Source organism: Pseudonaja textilis, chromosome Z (genome assembly GCF_049901715.1).
Source record: "Pseudonaja textilis isolate UNSWEBS1 chromosome Z, rPseTex1.2, whole genome shotgun sequence".
NCBI lineage: Eukaryota > Metazoa > Chordata > Lepidosauria > Squamata > Elapidae > Pseudonaja > Pseudonaja textilis.
In genome coordinates this window covers 21101731-21122933 of record NC_142008.1, presented here as the reverse complement: position 1 = coordinate 21122933, position 21203 = coordinate 21101731, and the positions used below count along the sequence as shown (strand labels likewise).

At 35.1% G+C, this 21203-nt stretch overlaps 1 protein-coding gene across 6 annotated transcripts in view; it reads left to right on the top strand.

Annotated features, from left to right (window-relative positions):
• The window catches only part of CDK14 (cyclin dependent kinase 14), a 249999-nt gene that overhangs the window by 108000 nt on the left and 120796 nt on the right, over nt 1-21203 (top strand). For 5 of the 6 annotated variants that reach the window (XR_015740368.1, XM_087917907.1, XM_087917906.1 and 2 more), the window contains one exon: nt 18637-18723. Coding sequence is in view for 5 of the 6 variants with exons in the window: in XM_087917907.1 (XP_087774033.1) it covers nt 18637-18723 (87 nt within the window). In the remaining variant the exon portion in view is untranslated. The remainder of the gene's footprint in view (nt 1-18636; nt 18724-21203) is intronic. The other variant, XM_026716071.2, reaches the window with a different exon arrangement.

The following is a 21203-nucleotide window of genomic DNA, read 5'->3' as shown; positions in this document are numbered from 1 at the left end:
CTGATGCTTTGGCAGTCAGACAGTTCTTTCTCTTTTTTGTTTTTGATTATGCTTTTATGAACAGTACGTTCAATCCTTTTGACCTGTACAAATTCATTCCTGGTATGGCCCTTTGTGCAGCTCTTCTAGCTGTTTGCAATGCTGCTCACAGTATACTTCATTGTCTTTCTTTGCTGCTCTTTGGAGATCTGCATTCAGTCTCCTTGCTTCCTCCCATTTACCTGCTGCTTTGACGGCTTTTCTTCACTCGGGTATTCTAATGGTTTTATCTGAGAGCCACTTGTGTTTTTCTGTGGCTTCTTATATATTGATTCTTACCACGTAGCTGCTGATTCAACAATCAATTGAATTTCTTGCCGTAGTTGACCAAGCAGTTCAAACCTACTTTTTTCCTCAATTGCATACTTAGTAAACTTCTTTGATGGTACTGTCTTTTTTATGTTGCACAGTTTGACTCTGATCTTAACCACCAAAAATTCATGACCAGAACTTTAATCAGCACTCGAATATGTCCTGGCAGTGAGGACCAAACTAGATCATTGATGTCTGCATAGGATATAGTCTAATTACAGTGCAGTTTATTTGATTAGGGCCAAGTATAACAAGGCTACTTGTGCTGTTTGCTATTCATATTAGAAAATAAATTATCATGGCAATATTTAATCAAACAATTGCTTGCTTCTTTCTTTCCTCAAGCTCCAAGCTGCTAGTGATATGTTTTTCTGCTTGGTTGTCAACATTTGCATTAAAATCAGCCAGTGTGTAAACAGTGTTTTTTCTGTGCTGATATTGAAACCTGTTTCAAGATCTGTTGCTTCAGTTATTGGGGAATAGACTTGAGCAACTGTGATTTTAATGGGTTTGGCACAGATTTGGATGGTCGTAATGTGAATATTAACTGTGAGGAAGCTTTCCATTACTTGGCTGATGGTAAATGCCATTCCATATGTTTTTTTTGGTTTTTTTCGATGTCATGTCTCAAGCAACAGATAGTGAATTCCTCAGGTTGGATACAATTATTGTTTAACTAGTGTGACTCACTGATTCCAAGAAGGTCAATTTAACCCGTCCATCTCCTGTTTGATAATATCCAATTTATCCTGGCTCATCCCTTGTATATTCCATGTTGCTATACAATAAGCCTTGCACAGACTCTTATTTTTACCAATTGCTGTTTCCCGAGCTGGGATTCCTGCTGGATTTATTCCAAATACAACATTAATATCTTGATTACTCACTGCAAGATTTGCTCTTCCCCAGTAGATTCTTAGTTACTTTCTGGCCTGAAGTCCTTCCTTTGGGTACCATACCTGATTCATTTGAAAGCCTTTCCATTATATTTTCTTGAAAACGTTTTTACAGACCTTAGCTCAATCCTCCCCATTTATCTGGACTTGGGATCAGCATGCAACTTGACAATAAGATAAGGTAATAAATAAAAACAATAGGAATATTTTACAAAAACAAATCAGTAATAAAATAAAGCTATGAAAGCTGGGTGCTGAGAAGTTTTGGGAAAAGGAATGTATTTTTGAATTATGGCACTGTATACAATTACAAAGAGTACTGGAAAAAGATTAGAAAAGGAACAGATCACTCAATCTCAGAATAAAAAGGAATGATCAGCAAGCAGAAGCTCACATACTTAGAATATGAGATATGAATTATTAAAAATTACTATACTTGGCAAGGGTTTCAGGAAAATAGCAAGATAATGGGTAAGAAGCATAAATGGGATTGAGGAGATCATCAGAACGTCCTTGGAAGTGCTGCATATTATCTCCAAAAAGATTGAGAAATAAAGTATTTGACCAGAAGTCACCCAAGAGATATGCCAGTGCAATAATACCTAACAAGCAATCTATAATACAAAACTATTTCTTGTTTCATTTTATCCAGAATAGCTTAGCGTATCATGCAGAAGCAATCAGTTGAACAAAGGAAGGAGAGATAACCTACTTGTAGATGTGAAACATTTAAAAAGAGTGTTGTCTGAAGCATGGAGAGATACCTTTTTTCATTTAACTCACTAATCTGTAGACAAAAAGGACAAAGGGAATTGTACTAGAAAAAGATTATGCTTTTTCAAAAAATAAACTATCCAGTTGACTATATCTTTTAGATGTCTTGCTTTTCTCAGAGACCCACTAGGCTAGCTTGCCTTTCTGAAATTGTGCATAAAATGTTCAGTTTGCTTGAACAGTTACCAAAATAATATCCATTGATTGTAATAAACCTATACTGAGTTATTAAACCTATACTTGAGTGAATCTGCCTAAATGGACAAAGAATACCTACTTCATTTAATGATTAATAAAGATATGTAGTAGAATGTTCTCTAAATGCTAATATTTTTTTTTAAACGGTAGATATTTGCTAATAAATTATCAATATTGAATCAAATAATGTTATTATCTCAATAATAATAGTAAAAAGAATATTGAGAACATTAAATGATCCACAGCGAAAGGAGTAGGCAGAGTTCAGAAGTGGCTACAGCACAATGGATCACATCCAGCTTGTTCAGCAAGTCATTGAAAGGACATTGGAAGTCATTGCCTCTCTGCTTGGCTTTCATTGACTACAAAAAGACGTTTAATTCAGTATTCCAGCAAGCAATAATTAAGGCATTGCCTAACTAAGGCATAGACACTACTTACATAAACTTACTACAATCAATATATGAAAAAACAATGGTGACAATTTGCCTTAATGATATTAAAGTGGAAATCAACATAGATATATGACAGGGCAGTATAATATCACATATCCTTTGCTCAGCCTGACTTGGAGAAGAATTTCGCGAACTAGACTGTACAAAAGATGAAATAAAAATCAATGGCACCTATTTAAATCACTTAAGATTTGCAGATGATGTTGTTCTTTTATCACAAGACTAAAAAGAGATATAAATACACATACAAGAGCTGCACAAAGCAGGAGAACAATTTGGCTTAAAAATAAACATGAAAAAGAGCCAGGTTATGTTTAATAAATTCACCAAACAAAGAAAAAAATGTATCTGGAGAAGAATTAGGCAGCTAGGCTCTCCATTATGATTTGTTTTTTTTTTTTGAAAACTAGTTTGCAATATTTGCTGCTGTATTTCATGAAAAAAATACAATTTATCTGATCACATAATCAAGTTAAAACCTTACTCTTGCTTCAGCAATGAAGAAAATGCTTGCTTTACCATTTAAAAAAATTCCTCTTCCACAGTAATTAAATAGGGAATGAGTTGCTAAAATCAGAAATGAGCGAGTGATGCAAACAGCTGTAGAATTTTTTTCTTTAAAGCATTGATGCTTTTGAAGTTTAATCTAAAAATTAGGTGTTTCCTGTAAAGGCTATTTGATATATTTAATATTTTTAAAACATCTCTGTCTCTGCAATTTATTGTCCAATTACCAATTCCCTATGCCTCATCTCCATCTCGGGCTTTTTTTGTTGCTTCCACATTTTTCCTTCACCATTTTTTATTTTTTTATCTTTCTGTTTTGCTGCTTCTGCTGAAATATATTAGAATATTTATGTATTTATTAATGAAGTGCATAAGCCTCCCAACTCATAGTGATTCTGGGCAGTACATAAGATTAAAACAATGCCATCCAATACATACAACAGAAAGCAATAATCCAGAAATTAAAACACCAAACACATTAATAAAGGAACACACTTCCTAATCTGCTATCTGATCTAAGGCCAATTTAAATGATGGCAAAGTCAGGACAATTCCAGCTCCGAACAACTGCAGCCTCTAGAACTATGTAATTGCAGAAGACAGGTAACATGAACAGGGAAGGCAATGCCCTATCAGATCCCTCAGATGGCACTGTTTTAGGGATAGCACCTGGAGTACACCTGTTCTATCAGATCTTACAGAATGAACAGAAATTTATAGAAGTGGGCTATGAAAGAAATATGTGGAAACTGCTGCAAAAACAAAGTTGTATTTTAAGCTTAGGAAATAAAGAACATGTGAGAAAGAAATTGAAGCTGATTCCATCTTTATGCCCCATCCTTGGGATATAACAAGAGAACAAAAATACACAATCAGCTCAATAAGTTGGGTTTCACTACATCAATTAGGGATTGAAATGAATAGAGAGCTTTTTGGTTCTTAGAAAAAACGTTAAACTCAAGTAGAATATGTATGTGCAACATTAATATTTTCACGAATACATGTAAAAAGATTTAGGTGTTAAAATTTGAGTGCTAAAACAAGGCATTTTTCTTGAAAACTTTTCCTGGAAAGAAATATTCATTTGGTATAATGTGAACTATATTCTAATAGGTAGTTAATGTAAATATGTCATTTAAATTTTCATGTAGTTGAAATTAAATATATATTTTGAATTAATATCTCTTCATTAAGTGTACTAATCAGTCAGAGATAACAAATATAGAGACTGGTTAACGATAGTCTATTCATTTTTCCTTTCTGTCTTTAAGCAAAGCAGGAAAGTGAACGAAGTATGAATTAATGGCCTAATCTTCCTTTGAATGCTACTGCTATTCTTTCTATCCTCTGAGTCTGAAATGTTAAATTCCAAAAGTCAAATATTAACGTCATAATTTTGTAGTGTGCCACTTTTATGAACTTCTATGCCATAATACAAGTCAGTGGCATTGTATTGATAATCTTCACATTATATATGGGGTAGTCACATCTATTACTGAGAAATGTGCACACTTTAGGATTATAATAGGACCTGCATCAATGAATTACTTTTATAAGTCATTTTGGGGTAAGGTACCTATTTATATAGAGAACAGTATACCTCTTGACATTCAGACTCTCAACCTCCTTATATAACTCTAGCATTGGGGTATTACTAAAAGTTATTCTAACTAATGGTAGTGTTTAGGGTGCTTGTGTAATTTGTGGGTTTCCCCCCTATTTCTGTTTTAATCCAGTGTAGATTGGTTTACTGTGAGTTGCTTAGAGGGGTTAGGAATTGAACAGCATAGAAACTGAAGTAAGTTAACAATAATAAAACTAGCTTAAGAAAGACTTGCTTCATACTGGATGCTGCTGTGTAGCTATATTAGAGCAAGCAATTTTATGTGACAGCTATGTATAGCTGAAGGATTTGGTAGGAATATAATGCAAACAGATGGCTTGCTTTTCATGCATTTATCAATGTCACTCTTTGATGGATGAGAATGCCATTCTCTTATTGTCCATGTAATGACAAAGATTCAGATAAGAGAATGATCTCCTTGTCTGAGTTTGATTCTGTTGTCTGGCTGTTTATAGCAAGATGGATATATCTTGGTCCCTGAAATATAAGCATCTTTAAATAGAAATATATCTTTATTATAGGATATTATTTGGGTAGTAGTGTTTTAATTCTTTCATTATAGCATACAAACCAGAAAACATTTTAAAAAATTAACAAATAACCTTTTATACCTGGGTGTGCAGATTTAATTTATGTTATTAGGCAAACAATTTTAAGAGCTCCACGTTTTAAGAACAGAAGTGATCCTTCTGAGGGTGAGTCAACTTATGCTGGATGTATCAAAAATTATCTTCTAAATAGAAAATTAATGAAAAATTGTTGATTCTCTAATCTTAGCCATGATTAATTTGAAAAAAAAGTGTTTCTTTTTAGCAATGTTGTATATAAACAAAATTATACCAATAAGATTAAAAAATCCAAACAAATTTTTTCTGTCATCAAAGCCTGAATGTAGGACCACATAAGAAGTAAATCATCTACGTATCATGAAACAAATTATCTAAGTAACTTTGAGTTTCATTATGGAATGCAGATATAATAAATAACTTATGGGTTCCTACTCCTGCAGCTAATAACAAACCTCTATTGCTTATCATAATCACTTAATTTAAAAGCATGTTAAATCTGTTTGTTCTGAATATAATATGGAAGGATGGATAGGGTATTTTTATTACATGTCAGACCACGGCTTTAATAATAAGGTCTTGTAAAAATGTCTTGACATTTACACCAGTATAACATCTCAATAAAAGGCATGATATTTTCCATCTAGATGATATCCTAGGACAAACTTAAACTGTGTAGAAACTTGATTAATGACCTTTTTTGTAACTTCATTTTTTGGAAACAAAACTCCATAACTCACAACCAATAACTTTTTATTGCATGATGAATCTTTTCAGTTCCTATTCAAGATATTATGAAAACAATTTTCAAACTTCAGTGCAGTCTTTCTCAATGTGGAACATTCATTGTCCCTTGATGCTGCAATTCCAAACATTTTCATGAGTTGGAAACTTTGGAGTTCTATTTCTGCAAAAGGCTAACTCTGTGTAATGATTTCATTGCATTAAAACAGGTATCGGTTAGAATAGAATAGAACAGAATAGAATAGAATAGAATTCTTTATTGGCCAAGTGTGATTGGACACACAGAATTTGTTTTTGTGCATATGCTTTTAGTGTAAATAAAGGAAAAATAAAATACACTCATCAAGAATTATAAGCTACAACACTTGGTGATAGTCATAGGTTACTAATAAGCAATCAATAAGCAATCACACTAGGAAACAAATAAAACAATATAAATTGTAAAGATACAAGCAACATGGTTAAAATCATAAGTGGGAAGAGGTAGGTACTAGGAAGGATGACAAGAATAATAGTAATACAGTCTTAGTAAATAATTTGACAACGTTATGGGAATTAGTTGTTTAGCAGAGTGATGGCATTTGGGGAAAAACTTTCCTTGTGTCTAGTTGTTCTGGTGTGCAATGCTCTATAGTGTTGTTTTGAGGGTAGAAGTTGAAACAATTTATGTCCAGGATGTGAGGGGTCTGTAGATATTTTCACAGCCCTCTGACTTGTGCAGTATCCATGTCCTCAATAGAAGGCAGATTGGTAGCAATTGTTTTTTTTCTGCAGGTCTAATTATCTGTTGAAGTCTGTGTCCGTCTTGCTGGTTGCAGAGCAAATTGTCTATAATGAGAGTTACAAAGCCTTTTGTGACTTTAATGTCCTCACTTTTTCTTTTTTTACTCTTCTGTCTCTTAACCTGCATGCTGTTATAAGCCTTTAATCTATTTCCTAGATTACCTGTCCCATTTTAAAATAAAACTATAAAACTTGGTAGGTTTAACAAGGAAATGGAGATTATTTTTATTGGTATATGAATTTACTCATGGCTTTTTGTTTACTGTCAGCAATTGCATGAAATATTTTTTAAAAAATATTGGACTCATCAAATTTTGGCTTATACTGATAGAAAACACTAAATGGATATTTATTATTATTTTTCTTTCTTAAAACATTGTAGGAAAAGAGCAGTCTTAGCTGATTGCCAAGAATGTGAGTCTGGTAGTATCTTTTAAGATAAATGAATTTTATTAGTTTTCTTATTTCTTTTATTAGACATTTCTTCCTCCAAGAGTATAAACAGATATAAGAAAAGGGAAAAAGAAGCACAATACCAATAAATAAGTGAGGAATTTAATGTCACAGTGACTTCTCTTTTCTCTTTTTTTTCATTTAAAATGCATCACTTAAAAAACTAATAACTACTACTAAACTTTGAGCTAAAATATGTATTAGGAACAATAGCTAACAGAGTATTAAATTACTGACTGAAATTGAAAGTAACCAACTGAATTAATAGTGAGAATCTATTCTAATTAGAATATTCCATTAAATTAAATATATACAAAGAAAAAACTAATTGTGAATGAGGTACAAAGCCATGCATTAAGTTATAATCTAGAAATGGTTTCAAGTTAGAATTGAATTCAATGTCAGATTTACTTTTAAGGTATGAAGTTATTGTGGACATAAGACCACATTTTCACAACATTAACTATTTTAATGACTGAGAGGGTTAAGAAGGGGCTCTGCCAGGATTTGTAAACTTCAGCTAGTATAGAATGTGGCAACTGATGCAGCATTGTATGTTTCAAAGCTTTCTTATGCAGTTCTATTTCTGCATCAGCTGAGCTGTCTTCCAATATAATTCCAGGTACAATTGAAGATGCTGATTAATATTTTTAAAGCTTTACATGGCCAGGTTGCTTCTGAGACTTTCTGTCTCTGAGAGTTTCTGTCTGTTCCATCAAATCTGAAAGGGTGGGCATGTTTCAGGTCCCTTCCATCAAAGAGTGCCATCTTGTGTGTCTGAAGAAGAATTAACTTCTTTGCAGCTGTGCTTACCCCATGAAAAAACCCTCCCTCCTGGGACCTGGATGACCCTAATACTCTGGCCTTATGCAAGACTGTTAAAACTTGGCTTTCTCTCCAAGCATTAATTAGCATGAGGATGTTAGGAAAGGCCAATAAATGTCCGTGTTTTACAGAATTGATCTTCCTGTTGTTATATTTCCCCACAACAATAATTACATGTGGTACCTCACTCAATAGTAGTAACTGTAAGAAGGATCTTGGAGTCCTAGCAGACAATTATTTAAATATGAGCCAACACAGGCTAGGCTGCATAAACAGAGGGATAGAATCAAGATCATATGAAGTGTTAATGCCACTTTATAATGCTTTGGTAAGGCCACACTTGGAATACTGCATCTCGTTCTGGTTGCCATAATGTAAAAAAGATGTTGAGACTCTAGAAAGAGTGCAGAGAAGAGCAACAAAAATGATTAGGGGACTGGAGGCTGAAACATATAAAGAACGGTTGTTGGAATTGGATATGTCTAGTTTAATTTTAAAAAAGGACTAGGATTGACATGATACTAGTGTTCCAATATCTTAGAGGCTGCCACAAAGAAGAGGGAGTCAAGCTATTCTCCAAAGGACCTTAGGACAGGAGAAGAAGCAATGGCTGGAAACTAATCAAGGAGATAAGCAACCTAGAACTAAGGAGAAATTTCCTGATAGTGAGAACAGTAAACGATGGAACAGTTTGCCTTCAGAAGTTGTAAATACTCCAACACTGGAAGTTTTTAAGAAGAGATTGGATAACCATGCATCTGAAATGGTATAGGATTTCCTGCCTAAGCAGGGGCTTGGATTAGAAGACCTCCAAGGTTCCTTCCAACTCTATTATTCTATTATTCTATTTTTCTATATGGTATGGCTTGACTATTTTTACAGCAGCATTAAACCCATTACTTGATACAAAAGTTGCTTTTCATTCTCTGTCCCAATCTAAAGATTCAGTGGTAAATACCAAGTAGATTAAATTATATCAAACTATCTACAAGATTCAAGCCATATTTACCAGACAGGGATTACAGGTGATTTTAGTAAGTGCAGCCATCTTGGCAATAATCCTTTGAGGAAGACGATTTGTACGGCTGCCACATGGTCATGGTTCCTTAAGGCATAAGATTTCATCCTATTGTTAGGATTCCGGCAGTTACTCCAATTAAATCATGAGCCTCGAGCTACACTCCCATTTTGTATACATGTTTTATAGTTGTCACCTATAGTGGATCATAATTTTTTGACTATAAAATACCTCATACTGATATGTGAAAAAAGTACATGGAATCCATTAGAATGCTTCGTCCCACTGCAGAAAAAGAATCTTCATAGAACTCCAAAGTATAATAGTTGCTTTCTAACACTCAAATGGAGGAATGGCTCTGTTAAGATATCTTATAGCTCTTGTCAGGATAAGATAGGACACTGGCAGGAACTCTGTACAAAATGATAAACATCTGATTGCAAAGAATGTACAAACCTTTGTTGAGATTTGAAACTAAAACAGGAACAAATTAAAGAGCGTGATGAAATGGGCTAGGAATTTGGGTTGCAATATAGTGTGGAGGCAATATGGATATGGGGGCTGAAATTCACATTGGGTTATAATTTGAGAGAGATTTTTTTTTTTTTAAACAGATGATGTGCTGCTATATACACTCTAGAAAGGAAAGTACTTCTAGCCAATATTGTGTTAATATGAACATTTTACCACACATAAAGAACATGAAAAAAATGGAAACATATTTTAATCAAATTTATATGGCTTCCCATATCATTAAAGGTAATTCTGGGGTGGCATACAATAATCCAACAAAACAGAGCATATATAAAAACTATCATATTTGCCGCCCAAAGTACCCCCTGCTCTGCAACCCACATATTCCTTTAACAATTCATTGGGGAGAGCAGGTTTTGGTAGTTGTTAAGTTGCTTTCCTAACTGTTGTTGTAACTTTTGACCATTATGGGCAGGCTCCATTAAGGTCATATCTCAAGGATTCCCTGCAACAAGTTTATAACTGCTATAAGGACAGAAGTCTGTAAGGACATAAGTTATTTCTTTATCTTTTTTTCTTTCTTTCTTGAATTGTATTATTTTCTATATTTTTTCCCTTCTACTTTCTTTTCTTTATATATATATATCTCTTTTTATCTTTTTGTTATGTCAAAACTGTTAATAAAAATATATAAAAAATCTTGCCTTTGGATTTTGTGTGCAGGTTTATATGTTTAGTTCTCATATTTAGTTCTCTTTCATATTTTCTTTTTTTTCCATTGCCGCATCTACTTAAGAATGATAACAATAGGGAAGTAGTTTAGTCAATAGAATATCCAGAACATGATAAATGTATGTGCAATCTATTTAGCAGAAAAGAATAGTGTGCAACAATCTTGCAACCTCAGTGAAACAATCCAATCTGTCTGCCTCATGATGTCATTGCCAGAAGCCAAATAGTACTGTTTTTGTTTTAACGGGAGAGCTCTTTCACGTTGCTGGTTTGACATGATGGGAATGTAGTTGCAAATGCTTCCTGTTCATTCATAGGCCTGAGGCTTTCCATCCGTTTCATTTCAGATATGACAGCTGAAACCAATTAGGTAGAACTATAGGAAAGCTAAGTCACATACAGATTTATCATAGCTAAGGAAAGAGGAGAAGTGAGCATATTTCATTGGAAATATGTGTTAGTGATAAAGAGTGCTGAATAAGGAGGAGGTAGGTATAAGTTAATTTTAAAACATTTGTTCCTGAAGTTCAGAGTGGTACTATATAAATATAGATACTTGCATTGTATGAGTATGTATGAGTGTTAATCAGAAAAGATCTATGACAGCAAAAGAGACTCACCGTGGCCAGGTGGACATAGCTTAGTGTGAACAGCTGAGTGCACCCAAGTCAGTGCAGAAAACTAAGTGTAGCCAACTCAGTGCAGATGACTTAGGGGTTGACTGAATGGGGGTGGCCAACTGCACACAGCTATGTGAGTGTGGCTGGGTAGCTGCTGTTGGGGGACATGTCCAGGCGGGTGCAGAACAAGTTACCTAACAACTGGACATGGAACCCCACCAGAAGAAAAATCACCTGTAGAAAAGAAGGAAAGGAAAGGAAAAGAAAGGGGAGTGTAGATTTCCCCACCCCATTTATAGAAATGCTCCATTTTCCATTCTCCAGCCCCACCTTCTGAAGAGAGAAAATGCATATGGGGCAAGTCTAACAACTGCAGCAAATTAGGCCTACATCCTTGTAAATGGCCCATTTCCAGGCACAGGTAGCTGTCACTTTCTCACTGAAAGCATATACTACAATCCTCCATAAAATTCCTAGTACTGAATGTTAGGACACTTAAGAAAGAGATAACTCCCCCAAAGCCCTCCCCCCATAATTGTTAATTTGAGATTTTATATTGGTCTAATGGCCATAACTGATAAAATAATATTGCCTATATACTGAAGCTTTTAAAAAAGACAGCAAAAATGATCAAGAAGCTGAAGCAACTTGCCTAATTAAAAACGACACAACTTTGGAGTCTTTCAGTTTACAAAAATGGCAAACAATGGGACTATAAAAATGCATGGGATGTGGAGACAGCAGATACCCATAACCCACAAGGGAGACATAGACCAATAAAGTTAGGAAACCAAAGAAAACAAATTGGTATGGTGGGGTTCCCAACATTACAAGTGGAAGCAGGGCAAGAGAAATAAATGGCTGGAATAAGAGGAAGCAGGAAAAAATATTGCTTTACACTTATACATCAGTATAATCTAAAAATATAGTACCCAGATTTAATGCCAGAGTCTAAATACAAAGAAAGCATAACACACAGTATAGAACTGTAAAACTAGTTTCCCTCTTACTCAAAAAAGAATATCAGAAGTTAGAGATGGAAGGTGGTATCCAAAATCACATTGTTAGGATTGGGTGGGGTTTTTTTGGGTTGGGGAGGAGTCACAGCAAAACTAACTATGTAAAATTGCAGTGAAAATATAAATTATCCACCCTTCCCTCCTTTTGTTTATCTCCTTCGCTGTTTCCTCCTTCTCATTTCTGTGGATTTGACTAAACAGGGAATGATAAAGCCTTTCCCTGATTCAGTGAGATTGCTGCAAAAGGACTTGTGTGTGAGGATTTATAACTCTAAATACGGAGTGTTTCTGCAAGTGGAATGGGAAATTGCTTTCCCCTTTCCTTGCAGACTTTGCAGGGAAACTTCTCTCTATAAAGTGGTGCTGGAGAATGAAAAATGGAGTGTTTCTTTAAGTGGAATGGGGAAATACACTCTCCCCTTTATTTTCTTTGCAAACTTCTCAGAAAGTGGGATTAGAGAATGGAAAGTGGAGCTTTTCTACAAGTGGGGGAAATCCACTCCTCCTTTCTTTTCTTTGCACACTTTGTTGTTTCTCATTGTCTGGCACATCTCCAGGTGATTTTTATTCTGGTGGGGCGCCAAATTGGCCTCACACCCAGTAGCTTGGGACCCACTCGACCATGCCTACCCAGTGGTAGCCACCTGGCCATACCCACCTGGCTGCGTGCATTCGGTATGCCCACCTACCCATCCCGAGTTAGCTGCCCTGAGTCTTCCATGGTGCACCTAGTTCTTCATACCAACCTGGTAGAATAGAATAGAATTTTTTATTGGCCAAGTGTGATTGGACATACAAGGAATTTGTCTTGGTGCAAATGCTCTCAATGTACATAAAAGAAAAGATACATTTGTTAAGAATCATAAGGCACAACATTTAATAATATGGTCACATCAATCCAGCTATGATCACCTAGTCACTGTAAGTCATCCCATTTCAGCAATAGGATGGGGTTTAATTAAAAATGTTTATTTTTCTTATTTAATTTATATATTAAATTTATATGCTGCTTGTCCCTAGTGAGTCTGGGCAGCTTAAAATAATCAACTACAATTTACTAGTAATTATTTTTATTATGAAAAATTATACTGATTCTTAGTATTGTCCGATGGTAAATAATAGCTTTCAGTTTCTTCGAGCTGAAGAAGTAGCCATGCATCACCCTTTCTGTTATGAAGTCAGTGCATCATTTAATATTTTAAAATCTCACTGAATAGTACTTCAATATATTCTTTCAGTTTTCATTTGATCTCCTTTGAATTTATTACTATTTGTCCATTGGTGCCCTTTAGTTCTTTAAGGTGATAACCTCCTATGGCTTCTTGTGTCTAACATCTCCCTGAAACTCCTTTTTGAAATGTTTGTCCGTTGGGTTTTCTTTTTACTTCTTAGCAATTTTCCATGGTGGTTCTAATATCCAGTTTGCTTTCTTTCTTTTTCTTCATAATCTGTTTATACAGACATATAATTACTAAAGTTAATTACTAAAGTTCATTTCATACTTCCCCTGGTTCTTTATTAAAGAGGGTCAGGACTTCAAAATGATTTTGGGTGTTCTAGAAAATGTTGGGTGTACGTTCTAAGATCACATTGTGGAAGCTGACTGGCTTTTTTCTTTCGCTTGAACTTGCATTGATCTGTTCCACAGTCAATATCTGACTATGTCTTTGATACTAAAGGTGGAAGAGCTCCTCCACCCACAGTCAATTTGATTTCAATATACCTACTTAATCTTTTTGATGTCTGTGTATGGAGGTACCATTTTTAATGTTTGAAGACATTGTCAGCTATGAAGAAATCTTTGAAGTGACAAAAAGTGAGAAGTTGGTTATTTTTTGTTTACTAAACCACATAGTCCAATTATATTTTCTCTTTTCATGTTTTTAACTTCGGCATTCCAGTTTTTAATCTAAGAAGCACATTTCTGCATGCATATTCTGTAAATTTTAAATTAAACTTGCTCATCAACTGCATCTACCCTATTCCAAAATATGTGTACTCCCTTTTCTCTTAAAATAGAGTTAACATTGATTTTATAATGCATCTTATTTTAATATTCCAGCTGATTAAAAAAATAGCACATATTTGAACACGTATATAATTCCACTTGGTAAATATCAGAGTCAACCTTCCAAGTTTCAATCAAACAACTTTAATATATTAAAACACTAGTTATCTTTGTTGAGATATTCAGATATGGCCTTTTGAGTGAGTTCAACAGTACCTTTTACAGATTCAGTTTGTTTATTTGTAAAATATAAGTATCTTATCTGCATCTTCACAATTACCTTGCATGTAAACTGTATCCATGTCCTCATTTCCCCCATCTTTTTTTCCTTTGCTTCATCCCACTTTGAATCACGGATTCAGTTTAAACCATTCCATGCATCTTTAAAAGTAAGCTGCAGTTCATGAAATTTTATACTTTTAATAAAATATGTTAGTCTGAAAAGGTGCTGCCAGACTCCTGATCACTGGAATACATGTGACTCATTATATAGTACACTGGTCTGCCATTAATCTTTAAATATTTACTTTATTTATTTAATGTTATTTTTTTAAAAGAGTAGGCAAAAATATATTACCACTTTGGTGTTAAAATTCTATATATTGGAAAATCTTTAAAAATTTATTAACAACTTTAAATCATTTTATAAATAAGCTCATTTTTTCATTTCTGTGACATTGCACAAGTGTGTGTGTGTGTGTGTGTGTGTGTGTGTGTGTATTTTCTTAAGTTTTCACGGGTACTTACATGTATGGCATTCAGCTTTGTTCGGGTATTTTCCCACGTCATTGTAGTTGTGCTTTTAAAGTTGTAGCAATGTTTCGGCAGAATCTCATCTACCATCATCAGGCTTCTGATTGTGTCCATCTGTGAGTCAGGCCCCCAGAGTTGTTTCAGTTTTAAATTTGGGGCAGCCTATTGCTGTGTCAGAATGATTTTTTCTTCATCCGGATTGGTTGGGAATCTAGGTCTGTGTTTATTGGTCTTGGAGTTTGCTGTGTTCTGCTTGATTGGTGTTTCTAATATCTTCTGTCTGTTTAGTGGCTCTTTTTGTGTCTTGATTGGTTGGCAACATTGTGTTCCTTTATTGGAGGCCTTTTGTGCAGCTTGGCTCCAGGTAAATGGACAGCTATCATTTGTTAGAAAGCTAGGTTTCATCTGGGTGCCTGGTTGGGGTGTGTTTGAGCTGGAGGTATCAGGGGGGATCTGTTTGTGCCCAGGTGTTTGTCTGGCTAGTGGTGTGGAGATTTTTTTGTTTGTGAGTGCAGGCTTCCAAATGATTGACAGTCTGGTGGAATCATCTCTTCTATTCATGCTTTCTGGTCTTTTTTCAATCTCTATGGCTTCTCTGATGATTCTGTGGCTGGGGTTTTCTATAGTGGCTAGGGTTTTTGTGCCATTGAAGTTGATGCTATGACCTGTGGCTTCCATGTGTTGGACTAGTGAGGAAGTGTGTTCCAGCTTTTTGACTGCATTTTTGTGTTCATCCAGGCAGGTACTTATTCTTCTATTGGTCTGTCCAATGTATGTGGCCGGGCATGATGCACAGGGGACTTCGTATATGCCTTGGTTTTCCAGGTCAATTTTATCTTTGGGGTTTCTAAGGATGGCTGCTATTTTTCTGTCTGTTTTGAAGGCAGTCTTGATATGATGTCTGTGTAGTATCTTACTGATTTTGTCTGTAGTGCCTCTTATGTAGGGCAGGACAGCTTTTCCATAGGTCTGTTCATCTTCTGGGTCTCTATTATGTCTCAGTGTGTTTTTGTGGATCAAGCCGGTAATTTTGCTTTTGTGGAAGCCGTTGGCTGTCAGTACTTTAGTCAGGGTGCATAGTTCAGTCTTAATGTGTGTCTTGTCTGCCAGGCATTTGGTCTAGTAATTAGTGTTTTGGCCATGGAGTTGTAGCAACGTTTAAAAGCACAACTACAATGACGTGGGAAAATACTCGAACAAAGCTGAATGCCATACATGTAAGTACCTGCGAAAACTTAAGAAAACACACACACACACACACACACACACACACATATATATATATGACTTTTTACTGGCAAATTAGAACTATTACTGTATCTGATACTAATGAAACTGTCAAAAGAGAAATAGAGGGGAATAGCAGGACATAAATATTTGATGAAAACACAATTCCCCTATCTCTCAAATCTTAAAAGAAATATCTGAACTGTGACTTTCATGATGGAAGACTATCCTAAGGCAATCTATGGAGATGGTCCTACTCTTACTTAGAAAAAAAAAAAGAACAGGTTTTCTGTACTCTGAAAAAGGAAAGCATACAAGGCAATAATGATTTGATGATCGTGTAATGAATTTCTTGTAAAAAGGAACTAATAAAGCATTGCAGGGTAGACATCTAGTACAATAGTATTTATATAGGACTGAAGAAGAATGGAAAAGAAATTGCTTATAAATTTAGTTCTTCGTCTTTCATCCTTTACGCTTTGCTGCAGTTTCAACCAGTTTACACTGCAAATTCTTATTCAGTAATTTGGCCTGAAGTCTTGTGAATCCATTGTGGAAATGACATCAATCTTTTGCTAACATAGAAGCAGACATTGCATATATTTCCAGCTTATTCAGAAGCACAGCTGACACTCATATTCATACTTTGTGGCACTTTGTAGCTATTTGTAGTTCCTAAGTGCAATAGCCTTATATACCGCTTCACAGTTCTTTACAGCCTTCTCTAAGCTGTTTGCAGAGTCAGTATACTGCCCCCAACAATCTGGGTCCTCATTTTACCCACCTCGGAAGGATGAAAGGCTGCGTCAATCCTGAGCCTGGTAAGATTTGAACTGCCAAATTGCAGGCAGCCTGCAGTCAGCAGGAGTAGCCTGCTGTACTGCATTCCAATGGTCAATTCTGCATGAGAGAATATATCCCAACTACTGCATTCTCAATAAAGTCTGCCTCAAACAAATTTTGTGTTATAAAAAGAACTGGTACTAAGGTAAAGCTGGGTGGCTAAATATTAGATGGTAGATGTCTATTCCTGTAACAGTCACTGCTGCTTCTCTTAAAGTGTTTAAGTGGTAAACTTAAACTGTTCATTTGTTTTGTTTGGTAACAGAAGAACACTTAAAATATATTCAAGGGAATAAATGTATTTGTTATGCAAGGGTAGTTTCTACATTTCAGTTTTTCACAAAAATTAAATAAACGATGTACTTAGCAAGGGTAACTGGAAGATTTTTTTTTAAGAATGTGCGTTAGAATTATCCTTTGTATACCCATAACAATATTGTAAAGCAAAACTATGTTTCTTGAAATGAAATATTTTCCTTGTTCTTAATTTTTCTAGATTAAATGATTTAATGCCATATTAAAAATGTTAAAAAAATTTATAAGATATGATATCACATGGCTTGTCTAACTCCTGCTTCAGTTCTAGAATCTCTAATAATAACAGAATAGCAAAATAACAGAGTTAGAAGGGATCTTGGATGTCTTCTAGTCCAACCCCTGCTCAAGTAGGAAATGCTATATCTGTGGTAGTGAACCTATGGCATGCATGCCATAGGTGGCATGCAGTGCCATTTGTACCGGCACACGAGCTGCAGGCAAACTTACCTCACTGCGCATGTGCATGCCTCACAGCTAATTTTTCGGCTGGTTTGAGGCATTTTTCAGCCTCCCAAAGGCTTGAGGAAGGCTTCTGCAGGCTTCTACAAGCTTTGTAGGCCGAAATCTAGCCCCGTTTCATCATTTCCGGTATTTTCAGAAAAACAGGAAGTGATGAAACGGGGCTAGATTTTGGCCTGCAAAGCTTGTAGAAGCCTGCAGAAGCCTTCCTTAAGCCTTTGGGAGACCAATAAAGGCCTCAAACCAGCCAAAAATCAGCTGTGAGGTGCAATACAGGTTAGGGGATGGGGGAGTGGGGGATTGCACATGCATGCGTAGGGGATGTGGGGGTGTGCGCATTGCCTTCTGGGTACTGGCATACGAGTGTGAGCATGTAAGTGCATGCACAATTTTTGGCACAGGAGCTACCACTGTGCTATACCAATTCAGATAAATGGTTGTCTAATTACTTCTGAAAAACTTCCAGTATTGGGGTGCCCACAACTTCTGGAGACAAGTCCTTCCACTGATTAATTGTACTAAGTGTCAGGAAGTTTCTCTTTAATTCTAAGTTGCTTTTTTTCCTTGATTAGTTTCCATTCGTTGCTTCTTATCTTGCCTTCAAGTGCTTTGGAGAATTGGTTGACCTTGTCTTTTTCGTGGCAGCCCCAAGTTCAGTACCATTGAATTTTTGAAACAATCATGTTTAAATTTCCTCAAAATGCTTATTACTTGTTTGGTCATGATTTATACATATTGTAAGAAATTATTTATTACATTCTTATTTATTATTTAGTCTTGTATTATATCTTAAATTGTTTGAGATTCTAGTCTTTATGTTATTATATTACAGATAAACTACAGAGCCCGATGGTGATATAAATAGGGCACAATTTAAACTATACTTAAATTTTCCTTATTTTCCATTTGTTATATCCAGAGGGATATATACGATAATAGTAACTTTCAAACAATAATATACAGATTTGATTAAAAAAGACAGTGAAAAGTATTATTTCTTTTCTGTTTTCAAGCACACAGATTTATGTCAGTACATGGATAAACATCCTGGAGGACTTCATCCAGACAATGTGAAGGTAGGATACAATTTTTCAAATAAATATTATGTTACTGTCTTACAGTGAGCAATAATATATTGTTAATTTAAGTAGATTAATTCTACCGTTCAGAAAACAACCAGTCACCATTAGCAGTTGTGAGATTGGGATAGTTGCTGTTGTATATATTATGGTATCAGTGGCAAATGTAAATTATATATTATAGGTTATTAATATCATAATATTAATATGAAATGTAATTTACATCTTTTGCATGATGATACTATGATCATTCACCATCCCCTGCAGCTGCTAACTTGATGCCAGTAAACAATGTAGTTATTAACTTTTAATCATTAGACCTCCTCAGTAATGAAAAAACATTTGGGTTTTTAATTATATTGAGGGCTTTTTTAAAGTGGGACCATAACAACTACCTAAATTTACCTAAATTTAAATTTCTTTATTTAGTCAAATTTTCTCAGGTAAATAGACAGGTTTGCCCTGCCTACTTACATGGAAATCAGCCAAATTATTTTAGCATAAATGGAAAGTCAATTAATCGTACAGCAGTATATGTTTCAAAAACCAACATATACTATTTATACAAATATAAAATTCTTTTATGTTTTTTATTAACAAATGTCTCAGGAATGCTATGTATTATCTGACATATGCTACAGTTTTTTATGTGAGTTTGCAATATATATTTCTTTTTAAAAAATTAAATGGCTTGACCACAAAGAAGCCTGCCAAAGCATCTAGGTAGTCTTCTGGTATTTTATATGATCCATGGAGGAGAGGAAAAAGTTTATAGAACTGTTGCTGTTTATTTATTTTGCTATTATGGCAAATACAGAACATAATATAATAGAGTATAATATTAGTTGAATAAATGATTGCAAGGTGCATTTATTCCATTTAAAAACTACAGAACTTGGCAAACTCAATCACAATTCAAAATATAGAAATCTTTCCAAATCTTTGTAAGAAGAGACCTATGCAGGGTGATGTGGCAGTGGAATTTGAGATGGCTGATACTGGTTTGGAAAAGGCATGCTAGTGTATGTGAGTAGCAGGGGAAGTGTGAGCATGGCAGGACCTGTGATGTCTGCTACCAGGTGGAAGAGAGTGTGCAAGGCATATGTGGCAGGATGCACAAATATGGCAGGGCTTGCAATCACTGCTGCCATATAAGAATGGGAGCACAAGTGTATATAGGTTGCAGGGGCATGAGCGTGGTAGGCCTTGGGGTAGCTGCTAACCAAGTGGAAGAGTGTATACAAGAATGTGTGAGTCGCTGGAGAGACACAACACAAGAACTGCAAGGTTATTACTCAATGACAGAGAGCATGTAAGTAGCAGGGGGCCATAGAGTTTGTATTATGGGTTTTGGGGTGGCTATTTCTAAGTGGACGAATGCACAAGTTGCTAGGGAGGATGCATGAGTGGCGGAGGAGACACAGCATGAGTGGGTGTATGGGAGTGGTTGCAGAAGATTTGCCCAAGCAACTTGCAACCTTCCCTGCTAGTTTTCTTGTTCATTTTGTGAAACCAACAAGGGAGTCACAAGCAGTCATGTGACCATGGGATACTCCAACTGTCATAATTGATAGTTGGACGCCAACTGTCTAGATTGCAATTATGTGACTGCAGGGGTGCTAGGATGACTGGCACTTTGAATATTAATCACAACCACTACTCCTTCAGTGCCATCATAACCCTGAACGGTCAATGAGTGAGTGGCTGTTAACTGAGAACTACCTATAATATTTGACAGAATTGTACTAGCAGTTCATTCAATCAATACTATCATGCTGTAGCATGTGCCTCTAGGTACACATACTCTCCATCTTTTTATATACCCTTCAGTATGGCACGTCACAAGCAATAATATACATTTGTAAATAGTTCCAACCAGGTAAAATAAATGGCCTGATATAAAGGAAACAGCTGATATGTATTTGAATTTTCAGCAGTATGTATTACGTTTCCTTCAGAACAAACAGACTTTGATTTTTGTGCTACCTATAAAAATATTTTTAAAAGGTTTTGTAGCAACTAATTTTGTTTGTGCTATGTATTTCTGCCAACATTTTCCTTAAGTAACAGTTAAATTGCCTAAGAATATCTGTTTTTGAAAATGAATAATTGTAGCTCTTAATGACCAAATTAGATTTGTCTTCTTATAAATATTTATATTTTAAAAGCATAAGTAATTATGTTTGAAATTACAGCAAAACAATGTGGTATTAAAAAGTCCTCTGAACATGTATGCAATTCATTAATATTTGTGATGCATATTTTTCTCTTTAAAAATAAAGATATAAACATCTAAAAGTGCATATAAAGCATATTTCCAAATATTGTTTTCCAAAATATCTAATTGCTTAAAATAATATATTAACAGGCAGTGTTTATGTGGGTGGTTGTATGCTTGTTTACCTAATAATATATCTGTTAAGATAAATATTTAAATTGTAAATAAAAGGAATGATTTCCAAAATTTCTCTTATGTA